Source organism: Perognathus longimembris, chromosome 4 (genome assembly GCF_023159225.1).
Source record: "Perognathus longimembris pacificus isolate PPM17 chromosome 4, ASM2315922v1, whole genome shotgun sequence".
NCBI lineage: Eukaryota > Metazoa > Chordata > Mammalia > Rodentia > Heteromyidae > Perognathus > Perognathus longimembris.
In genome coordinates this window covers 83733974-83746008 of record NC_063164.1, presented here as the reverse complement: position 1 = coordinate 83746008, position 12035 = coordinate 83733974, and the positions used below count along the sequence as shown (strand labels likewise).

The 12035-nt window shown below is 40.0% G+C and overlaps 1 protein-coding gene across 1 annotated transcript in view; it reads left to right on the top strand.

The window, feature by feature from the left end:
- The window catches only part of Ubxn4 (UBX domain protein 4), a 45714-nt gene that overhangs the window by 26331 nt on the left and 7348 nt on the right, over positions 1 to 12035 (top strand). Inside the window, exons 7-10 of the mRNA XM_048345763.1 lie at positions 7163 to 7217; positions 8842 to 9006; positions 9713 to 9843; positions 11220 to 11322. Of these exons, the coding sequence (XP_048201720.1) occupies positions 7163 to 7217; positions 8842 to 9006; positions 9713 to 9843; positions 11220 to 11322 (454 nt within the window). The remainder of the gene's footprint in view (positions 1 to 7162; positions 7218 to 8841; positions 9007 to 9712; positions 9844 to 11219; positions 11323 to 12035) is intronic.

Below are 12035 nucleotides of genomic sequence, written 5' to 3'. Positions count from 1 at the left end.
TAGCACCCAGTGCTATAGACTCTGTGACACTCTTAAACACCTATAACTACCTTTCCCTTATCATCCTCTGCAGAGCTGTTTCCCTACCTTATAGCTGAAGTGCTTTTTCTCAGCTCATGTAAGTTGGACCCATAAATTCATATTCTGTAATACTATGTTTAAAAATAATACAATATGCCAGACACTGGTGGCTCAAACCTTGTAATCCTAGCTACTCAGGAGGCTGAGATTTGAGGGTCGCAATTTGAAACCAGCCTCAGCAGAAAATTCCAAGAAACTTAGTTGCAGTTAATCACCAGAAACTGGAAGTGGTGCTCTGGCTCAAAGTGATAAGAGTGCTAGCTTTGAGCTAAAAGCTTAGGGATAGCACCTAGGCCCTGAGTCCAAGCCCCACAACTGAGTAAAACAAACAAACAAAAATACTTATAACCATTTGTACATCACCTTTATGATTACAATTTTTTTTTTTTATTTTGCCAGTCCTGTGGCTTAGACTCAGGGCCTGAGCACTGTCCCTGGCTTCTTTTTACTCAAGGTTGAGCCACAGCGCCACTTCTAGCTTCTGTTTATGTTGTGCTGAGGAATTGAACCCAGGTCTTTCATGCATGCTGGGTAAGCACTCTACTGCTAAGCCATATTCCCAGCCCCAATAACAATTTAAAAAATTTTTAAATAGTACAATATCAAGAAGTATGAAGCTAAATTCCTGCATTTTTAATTTTTTATTATAAAGGTGATACATACATACATACACACACACACACACACGGATTATGCTTGGGTAAGTCAGGCAATGAATACATTTCTTTTTGGGCAGTGTCACCCCTTTCCTTGCTCTCTCCCACTTTTTCCTTCCTTACCCACTCACAAGTTGCATAGTTCGTTTTCCACAGTGTCTAGTGAGTACCACTGCTGCATTTGTTCACCCTTTGTTCCTCCATTTCTGTGCCCCTCAACCCTCCCAAAGACAGATTAAACAATCAATAGAAAAAGAAAACAAGAACAACAAAGAGAAAACTTCTTGTTTCCATTTTCTGGAATTCATTTTCATAAGTGTCATTTAACGAACACTAATCTTGAGGGAAAAGGTAACTGAGTCAAATAAGGAGCTCAGAAACTCATCTTTCCTTCTGTTATCTTGAGGTACTTTGAGAAAATGAGTATATTTTCTCAAAACATGATTTTTTAAATTACTTATTGTCAAAGTGATGTACAGAGGGGTTACAGTTACATACGTTAGGCCATGGTACATTTCTTGTACTGTTTGTTACCTCCTCCCTCATTCCCCCCTCCCCCTTCCCCTCTCCCACCATGAGTTGTTCAGTTGGTTTACACCAAATGGTTTTGCAAGTATTGCTTCTGGAGTCGTTGGGCTTTTTATCCTTTGTCTCTCAATTTTGATATTCCCTTTCACTTCCCTAGTTCTAATACCAGTATATACAGTATCAGATGAGATAGTGATAACACGGGTACAACCACAGGAAGGGGAGACAAGAGGATCATCAATCAACAAAAGAAGCTATGGTTTCACATGGCATATTGAAAGTAATTACAACAGTGATATAGCACTCGTTTCCATAACATGGAGTTCATTTCACTTAGCATCATCTTATGTGTTCATAAGGCCATAGCTATTGGCCTCTTGTGATCCTCTGCTGTGACTAGCCTAAACCTGTGCTAATTTCTCCCTGTGAGGGAAACCATAGAGTCCATGTTTCTTTGCGTCTAGCTCACTTCATTTAGTATAATTTTTTCCAAGTCCTTCCATTTCCTTACAAATGGGGCAATGTAATTCTTTCTGAAAGAGGCATAAAATTCCATTGTGTATATGTACCACATTTTCCTGATCCATTCATTTACTGAGGAGCATCTAGGTTGGTTCCATATTTCAGCTATGACAAATTGTGCTGTGATGAACATTGGTGTACTGGTGGCTTTAGTGTGTTCTTGTTTGTGGTCTTTTGGGTAGATGCCCAAAAGTGGGGCTGCTATGTCATAGAAGAGCTGTTTAGCCTTCTGAGGAATCTCCATACTGCTTTCCAGAGTGGCTGAACCAGTTTATATTCCCACCAACAATGAAGTAGGGTTCCCTTAAATCTTTAGCCCACTTGTTGAGGGAGCTGTTGGTTATTTGAGGTTTTGTTTTGGAGGAATTTAATTTTTTTAGTTCTGCATATATTTTAGATATGAGGCCTTTGTCCATTGTATGGCCAATAAGGATCTTTCCCCAATCTGTGGGCTTTCTAAAACAGATGATTTTTAGTTTTGCAATCCTAAGTTTTTATTTTTTAATGCTGAAATATACCCAGTGCTTCACTAACATTAATATGAAATGAGTCATTTGAAAATTCACCTGAGGAGCTGGGGATATGGCCTAGTGGCAAGAGTGCTTGCCCCATATACATGAGGCCCTGGGTTCGATTCCCCAGCAACACATATACAGAAAATGGCCAGAAGTGGCGCCGTGGCTCAAGTGGCAGAGTTGCTAGCCTTGAGCAAAAAGAAGCCAGGGACAGTGCTCAGGCCCTGAGTCCAAGCCCCAGGACTGGCAAAAAAAAAAAAAAAAAAAAAAAACACTTTAATAGGGGCTGGGGATATGGCCTAGTGGCAAGAGAGCTTGCCTCGTATACATGAGGCCCTGGGTTCGATTCCCCAGCACCACATATACAGAAAACGGCCAGAAGTGGCGCTGTGGCTCAAGTGGCAGAGTTGCTAGCCTTGAGCAAAAAGGAAGCCAGGGACAGTGCTCAGGCCCTGAGTCCAAGGCCCAGGACTGGCCAAAAAAAAAAAAAAAAAAAAAAAAAAAAATTCACCTGAAAGTCTTACAAGGGAAAGGTAATATGCCAATTTTTTAAGACAAGGTGTAGCCTAATGTTTGAAGACCATTTTTTCTTTTTTTGTGTTGGTACTAGTGCTTGAACTCAGGGCCTTATGCTTTTTTGCTCAAATATGGTGCTCTACCACTTGAGCCACACCTCCAGCTCTGATTTTCTGCTGGCTAATTGGAGTCTGTCAGATTTGCCTGCCCTAGCTGGCTTCAAACCCTATCCTCAGATCTCAGATTGTAGGCATGAGCAACTGGTTCAGCTCACTTTGTTTTCCTGATTCATCTAAAATTTGCAGGAGACATTTAATTTCACTATGAATACCTTAACATGTATGTCTTAATAAAGATAATAGCTCAAACTGTCAGCTATGAGAGGAGCTCTAATTTGAGCCAGGGCTGGGGTTGTCTATTCATACATACATACATATCTCCTCGGGCTTAACAGGGTCTGGGCAATGTCCTTAAACTTTTGTATTCAAGGTTACTATTCCACCACCTTGAGCCTCAGTGCTATTTCTGGCATTTTTGGTAGTTAATTATATGTAAAGACTCTCAAGAATTTCCCTGGCTTTGCGCGGCTGGGACTCAGGGCCTGAGCGCTGTCCCTGGCTTCTTTTTGCTCAAGGCTAATACTCTACCTCTTGAGCCACAGCACCACTTCCAGATTTTTCTGTATATGTGGGGCTAAGGAATCAAACCTAGGGTTTCATGTGTGCTAGGCAAGCACTCTTATCACTAAGCCACATTCCCAGCCCTTGTCAAGTTCATGCTCAACATAGTGTCTAGTTGAGTGTCACTGCTGCATTTGTTTGGTTTTTTTTGGTGTGTGTTTTTTTTTTTTTTTTGTTTGTTTTTTTGGCCAGTCCTGGGCCTTGGCCCCAGGGCCTGAGCAGTGTCCCTGGCTTCTTCTTGCTCAAGGCTAGCACTCTGCCACTTGAGCCACAGCACCACTTCTGGCCGTTTTCTGTATATGTGGTGCTGGGGAATCGAACCCAGGGCCTCATGTATACAAGGCAAGCACTCTAGTTGCCACTAGGCCATATCCCAGCCCCTCACTGCTGCATTTGTTTACCTTTTGTCCCACCATTTCTGTGTTTCCCCTTAACCTCCCGAAAGCAGATGAACTTACATACAAGACAGACTGCACAAAAACAAAAACAGCAATAAAGGACAAAAAAGAAAACAGAAGCAAAAATTTAAAAACCTCTTGTTTCCAGGCTGTGAATATGGGTTAATGGTAGAGTGCTCACCTACATGCCTGTGTTCCATTCCTCATTACCGCATACACAGAAAAAGCCAGAAGTGGTGCTCAAGTGGTAGAGTGCTAGCCTTGAGCAAAAGAAGCTCAAAGACAGAGCCCAAGCCCTGAGTCCAAGCCCCAGGACTGGCACAAAAAACAAAACTTTTTTTTTCCATTTCTTGGAGTTCCTTAAACATCATTGTATATGATCATATACACATAGCTGTTGAGCCTTCATGATCCTCTCCTAAGAATATCCTCCTTTGGTCTCACTATGTGAATGCAAGTCCTTTATCATCTCCATGTGTAATTTGTTTGTCTTTTACCATCAGTTCTGTTTAATAGATTTATAGACACATTCTAATTACTACAAATGAAGGAAACCATGCAAATTAGGTTTCTTTGGGTTTGGCTTACTTTGCTTAATACAATTTTTTCCAAGTCTTTCCATTTCCTTACAATGGTGCAATATCCTTCTTTCTGATGTGTATATATATATATATACATATATATATATATGTATGTATATATATATATATGTCATATTTTCATTATCCATTCATATACTGAGGGGCATCTGGGCCAAAGACTTAAAGAGAGACTTCTTAGAAGAAGTAAGAATGGCCAATAGACACATGAAGAAATGTTCAGCATCTCTAGCCATAAAAGAAATGCAAGTCAAATCAACATTGAGATTCCACCTCACCCCAGTTAGAATGGGCCATTATCAGGAAAAATAACAGTAACAGATGTTGGTGAGGATGTGACCAAAAGGGAACCTTACTACATATTGGTGGAAATACAAAGTTTTTCAACTGTTCTGGAAAGCAATATGAAGGTTCTTCAAAAGAATAAAAGTAGAACTTCCATATGACCCAGCAGTTCCTCTCCTGTGCATTTATCCAATAGCCCACAAAGAAGGCCACACTGAAGCTACCAGCACAACTGTTTGTTGCAGCATTGTTTACTGTAGCTAAAATATGAAATCAGCTCAGCCTTGAGTAGATAGAATTATAGGCATGGTGATGCCTGGCTTTCCTGTCCTTTTGTTGTTGCTCAGATTGTGTGTGCGCAATCTTTGTGTGTATGTGTGCATGTGCGTGCACATGAACTCAGGGCCTTGTCCTCAGCTTTATTGCTCAAGGCTGGTATTCTTCCACTTGAAGCATATATTTTAGCATTTTGATGGTTAATTACAGATAAGAGTCTTAAAGACTTTTCTGCTAGTTGACATCAAGCTATGATCCTCAGATTTCAGCCTCCTGAGTAGGTAGGTTTATAGGCAAGAGCCACCACCTCTTGGCTTAGGCATTGTTTTGTCCTTCCTATTACTTGACTCAGGAAAGTCAATAACAGATATGATATATGCACCAGTTTAGAAGCAGAGATGATGATCAGTTTAGTCATTTTGTTTGATGTCAACTAGATGACTCCATTACAAACGTGCCCCTTTCCCTTTCTAATTAATAACTTTATTGGAACTGGATGATAGTGGCTCATGCCTGTAATCTTACCTACTTATGAAGATGAGATCCAAGGATAGCAACCCAAAGCCAGCTCAGGCAGGAAAATCCATGGGGGGGGGGAGGGGGAGAGGTGGGAGAGAGAGGGAGATTTTGTTTTGTTTTTGTCCATCCTGGGACTTGAACTCAGGACCTGGGCCCTGTCCCTGAGCTTCTTTGTGCTCAAGGCTCTACCACTTGAGCCCAGTACCAGTTCTGGCTTTAAGTCTCTCGGGGCTTTTCTGCCTAGGTTAGCTTCAAAGTTAGCTCTCAGCTTCCTCAGCTGCTAGGATTTATGGGTATGAGCCACCAGCTTTGTTTTGTCTTTCAGTTTTCTGTGCTTCCTGAGTTGTTTTAACAACATTTTTATATACTTTATTTATTAATTAAACAAAAATTTTTGACAAGGTGTTGTGCACAGGGGTACAGTTACATAGTAGGGTAGTGTGTACATTTCTTGTGACATCTTACACCCTGTTTTTCTTTCCCTTCCCTAGGTCAGGTAGACATATATATAATACACAGTGTACCAAGAACATATACAGTAGCCACGTGGCCTACGCCAAAGAAAATTCGCCTAGGGCTTTAAATGTAATGTTGACAGTAGACAATATGTCAACAATAGTCTCATATGAACGTACATACATAGATTTTGAACTATTGTGATCCACTGAGAGGTCTATTTTTGACCTTTATATGTTGAGTAGTTGTTTGGTTTTAGTTACATAATGTAGGGTCGCTGACCTACACCTGTGGGAAATACCATTTGACAAGAAGTTTTTGGTTTCGCAGACCTGGTCTCTACTGTCTCCCCCTTCCCCCTCCTTAACAGTCATATATCAAGGAGATCATGCCCCTTTGTTTTCTGTGTTCTAAGTTTGTCTCGCTCAACATTATTTATTCAAGTTCTGACCATTTTCCTGCGAATACCAGTATTTCACCATTTCTAATTGCTATGTAATATTCCATTGTGTATAGGTACCATATTTTTTGGATCCATTCATCTGTGGAGGGGCATCTGGGTTGTTTCTATATTTTGGCTGTTGTAAATTGTGCAGCGATAAACATGGAAGTGCAAATGTCTTTTTGATATCTTGGGACCTGCTGTTCAGGATAGATGCCTAGGAGTAGTATGGCTGGGTCATAGGGTAGGTCTATGTTGAGCTTTTTGAGAAACCTCCATACTGTTCTCCAAAGTGATTGTACTAATTTGCACTCCCATCAGCAATGGAGAAGGGTTCCTCTTTCCCCACACCCCCTCCAGCATTTGTTGTTGCCTGAATTAACATTTTTTTAATCCTGTCTTCAGACGTGAAGGCCTGGATGATGTATGGTCTTTGATCTTTTGCTCAAAAAGGCTAATGCCCTACGACTTGAGCCACAGCTCCACTTCTGGCTTTTTTGGTGCTTAATTGGAGATAGGATTCTCACAGGCTTTCCTGCCTGGTCTGGCTTTGACCGAGATCCTCAAATCTCAGCTTCATGAGTTACTAGGATTATAGGTGTGAGTCACTGACACCTAGCAATACAAAACTCTTTAATGTGTTTCGTATTAGTATAATGTGTCTTGAATACATTTTATCTTAAATACAGATTAACAAAAAAGCTTGAAGATCGGAGAGAAGAGAAGAGGAAAGAAGAAGAACAGGTAAAGTTTGATTTGACTGAACTAGGATGGTTTCCTAGAGTTCAGTGTTATAATGGAGGGAATAGTCTCTTGTCTGTATATTTAGATCCCAGTGTATACGTTTTTGTTATTTTTGCTTTGTTGGTTGTTTATAGACAAAAATCTTGCTTTGTAGTACAGGCTAGCTTTGAACTCTCAGGTCTCCTGCTTTAGCCTCCCAAACTGCCATGATTACAGGCATGCAACACCATACCTGGGCTATGTTCTTTCAAATCTACAGTCAATCTTCTACACTTTACTTGATGCAGATCATATTTTTAGTTCTTTGTAAAAAAAAAAAAATCATGTAGAATTCTGATTTTTTCCTGTTGTGTTATTGCATGTTAGAGCACCCTGCATCTATCTCATCTGATGTTGGTGGCTTATCATTTCCTTCCAGGCAAATCAATGACTTTTATGCTGATCTTGCAGGGTAACATACTTTCTTAGAAAAAGACAAGTAGTTCTACCTGCCATTAGATTATAGATTACATTATATTCGTATCAGAACCACTAGTAAAAACATATACATTTCATTAACCATGCAGTTAACAAAATCTATGAAATCTTTACATTTTATTTTCTTGTCAGTCATGGAGCTGAGTCTCACAGACTTTCCTGCTTGGACTGGGTTTGAACCATGATCCTCAGATCTCAGCCTCCTGAGTAGCTAGGAGTATAATCATAAGCCACCAGTACGTGCCTGAAACCTTGACATTTTAGGAAGTGATGAATACACATACACACACACACACACACACACACACACACGTACATTTGTGTACTGGTTCTGGGGATTGAACTAAGAGCCTGGCACACTGTCTCTCAGCTTTTTCTGCTCAAGGCTGGTGTGTATTGCCTCAGCCACAACTTCATTTCTGGCTTTTTTGGTGGTTAGTTAGTTGGAGATAAGAGTCTCATGGTCTTTGTTGTCCAAGCTGGCTTGGAACCTCAATCCTTTGATCAGCCTCCTGTGTGTCAAGGATTATAAGAGTGAGCCCCCAACACTTGGCTTTTAAGTAGGATTCTTTATTTTTTGGTCAGTCACAAGGCTTAAACGTGGGGCCTGGGCACTATCTCTGAACTGTTTTACTGAAGGCTAGCACTCTACCACTGTAAGCCACAGCTCCACTTCCGGTTTTTTTGAGTAGTTAATTGATGATAAGAGTCTCATGGGGACTTTTCTGCCCAAGTTGGCTTCAAACCGCTGTCCTCAGATCTAAACCTCCTGAGTAGATAGGATTGTAGTTGGGAGCCTCCAGCACCTGCTAAAGTAGGAATTTTTTTTTTTTTTTTTTTGGCCTGTCCTGGGCCTTGAACTCAGAGGCTAAGCACTTCCTTACCTTCTTTTTGCTCAAGGCTAGCACTCTGCCACTTGAGCCACAGAGCTACTTCTGGCCGTTTTCTATATATGTGATGCTGAGGAATCAAACCCAGGCCTTCATATATATGAGGCGAGCACTCTTGCCACTAGGCCATATTCCCAGCCCTGAAGTAAGACTCTTTTAACACCTTATAATCAGCTTGCTCTACTTGCAAAATAATGTCTGGAACAGCTTATCCAAAAATGTTTTGATTCATAAAACTTACTTTGTCTTTGACTCAGAGAGAGATTAAGAAGGAAATTGAAAGAAGAAAAACTGGAAAAGAAATGTTGGATTATAAAAGAAAGCAAGAAGAAGAATTAACAAAAAGAATGTTAGAAGAAAGAAATAGAGAAAAGGCAGAAGACAGAGCAGCTCGAGAGCGTATAAAACAGCAAATTGCATTGGTGAGTTTAAGTTCATTAATTTGTTCATTCATACATTTAGCATTTTTCTTTTTCTGTTTTATTTTTTGTCTTGTTCTATAGCCAAGTTAGCTTGGGTCATTCCTGCATTGGCCTCCCAAATGCTGAGATTACAGGCATATCCCACCAGACTGACTGACTCACATTTTTTATTAGCGTGTACTATTTATACAAAGTAGATTCATTTTAATATTTCCGTACATCCATGTAAGGTGATCAAATTCACTTCCTCTGTTACTCTTCTATCTTCCTACTATCTCTGTCCTCTTAAAGTACTTTTTCTCTAAATTCTCAGTACTACACACATGCATGTGCAAATGTACACATGTGTTTGATTGCTATCCCTCAGCCTTTTTTTCCACCATTTTTCTACTTGACTCACAGCTCTACTTTCCGTTACTTAGAGATAAGTCTCAAAATCTTTCCTGCCTTGGCTGGTTTCAAACTCTGCTCCTCAGATCTCAGCCTCCTGAGTAGCTAGGCATGAGCCACTGGCATCTGGCTAATAGTAACTCCTAATTTCTGACATTTGATAAAGTTTAAAAGTACATGATGAATGACTGAAGTTCATAAAATAGCTTTAAGGAACTTCATGCTTTTTTGTGTTTAACGTCTTTGTTTGGAAGTATGTAAATAGCTCTTTCTGGCAGTAAAGATAATTTATATCCAATGCGGTTTTGATTGAAAGGATCGTGCAGAGAGAGCTGCTCGTTTTGCAAAGACAAAGGAAGAAGTAGAGGCTGCCAAAGCTGCCGCTGCCTTGTTGTCCAAACAGGCAGAAATGGAAGTGAAGAGGGAATCTTATGCACGAGAAAAAAGGTATTTCTTGATGTGTATCATCCTGAAATATTGATGTGCACATGGGGGCTGGTTAATACTTAGATGATAAGTATTAACTTTTATAATCAAAAATTACTTTTGGGGGGTATTACTTGGGTTTCAGCTTGGCCTTCAACTTGCTAGACTGGCATTCTCACTGCTGAGCCACCAACTCAAGCCCTTTTCTTCCTGGTTATTTTTGAGATATGGTCTTGCTTACTCTCTGGTCATATAACTACTTTGTTTCTCAGTATAGCCAGGGATTGAACAGGCACTTGCCACCATACCCAGCTCTGCCCTTGAATGACAGTTCTGCCAATCTCAGCTTCTCAAAATAGTAAGAATATATGCATATGCTATTCGTGCCTGGCTTATGGATTACTTTATAAAAACAAATTTGGAAAATACTTGGTAAGTTAAACAAAGTGTCAATCTTGAACAATAAGAAGTGCCAAATAGGCTGGGTGCCAGTGGCTCATGCTTTAGTCCTACCTACTCAGGAGTCTGAAATTTGAGGATCATGGTTCAAAGCCAGCCAAGGCCAAAAAGTTCAAAGACTCTTGACTCCAAACCACTAAAAAATGCTGACAGTGGAGCTGTGGCTCAAGTGGTAGAGTGATGTCCTTGAACAAGAAAGGTCAAGAGCAGGACCCAGGCCCTGAGGCCCAAGAACCATCACAAAAACAAATTGAAGTGCAAAATGTTACAAAAAGAGCCAAATACACGTAAAATACTCTATCTGCATAGCTCAGAATTATATTAAAACGATACTGCTCCCAAACGATCTATTGAGTTAATATAATCACTGTTGAAACTTCAGCTGGCCTTTTTTTCTTAAATTCATGTGAAAATGCAAGGGAACTAGAATAATAATCAAAATAATCTAGGGGGAGAAAATGAATATGTGTGTGTGTGTGTGTGTGTGTGTGAATGAATGACTTTAGGAGCCTGAGCTTTTTTGCTCAAGTCTAACATTCTATCACTGGAGCCACATCTCTATTTCTTCAAACTTTAAAACTTACTATATTGCTGGGTGCTGGTGTCTCACACCTTATTAATCCTAGCTACACAGGAAGCTGAGATCTGAGGATCACAGTTCAAAGCCAGCCCACGCAAGAAAGTCAGTGAAACTCGTATCTCCACTAATCACCAAAAAGTCAAATGGACCTGTGGTCAAGTGGTAGAGTGCTAACTTGAGCAGCTCAGGGACAAAACCTAGGTCCTCAGTTCAAGCCTCAGGATCAGAAAAAAGAAAAAGAAATAATAAAAAATGAAAAGTTTCAATGTTATGGGTTTCTACTTTCATTTCCAATTATAATGATACTTTTTTGAGAGGGTATAAAGTTAAAGTACTGACTTTAATTTCCTTTTCATAGCACTGTTGCAAGAATTCAATTCCGCCTGCCTGATGGGTCTTCCTTTACAAATCAATTTCCTTCTGATGCTCCACTAGAAGAAGCAAGACAGTTTGCTGCACAAGTGAGTATATATCTTGAGTTATAGTAAAGAAAAAGTGACAACGTTATTAAAATGTTAGAAGGCAAATTTCAACTTGGAATGTGAGTAAATCTTGTTACTCCCAGAGTTTAGCATAAGACACTGCTTAAAATATTATGTAACATGTCTTTGTATGTGTGTGTGTGCGCGCACGCGTGCATATGGGAACAGCATATCTTTTTATTGTGCAAGAAAGAAAAGCAAATGGTTTCCTAAAGGTCCATTGTCCCATATCCCTGAAAAGGAAGTCGTGTTTCTTAGTCCTCTTCATTTCTGCAGGTTGTTTAGAGACTAGCTATTTTCCCATCATCTGCCTATTGGCCAAGGCAGATTAGTGATCTTGGACAACTAACTTGGCTTAGAAATTTACTTCTTACATGTGGATGGAGATGTGGCTTAAGTGATAAAGCTCCTGAATAGCAACTGTAAGGCCCTGAGTACCACTGAGTATCTCAGTACCACTAAAAAATATTAGACTAATGTGTACAATGTGACCCTACTTGAAATCTAAATGTCTTATATCATTTTATATTTAGTAAATTCCAACTACTTTTTTTGTGGGGGAGGCAGTGTTGTTTGTTTTGGCAGTGCTATGGATCAAACTAGTGCCAGGTACATGTAAAACAACCTGTCTACCCTTGGCCTGTAATCATCTTTTTTTTTTTTTTTTTTTTTTTTGTCAATTGTGGGCCTCG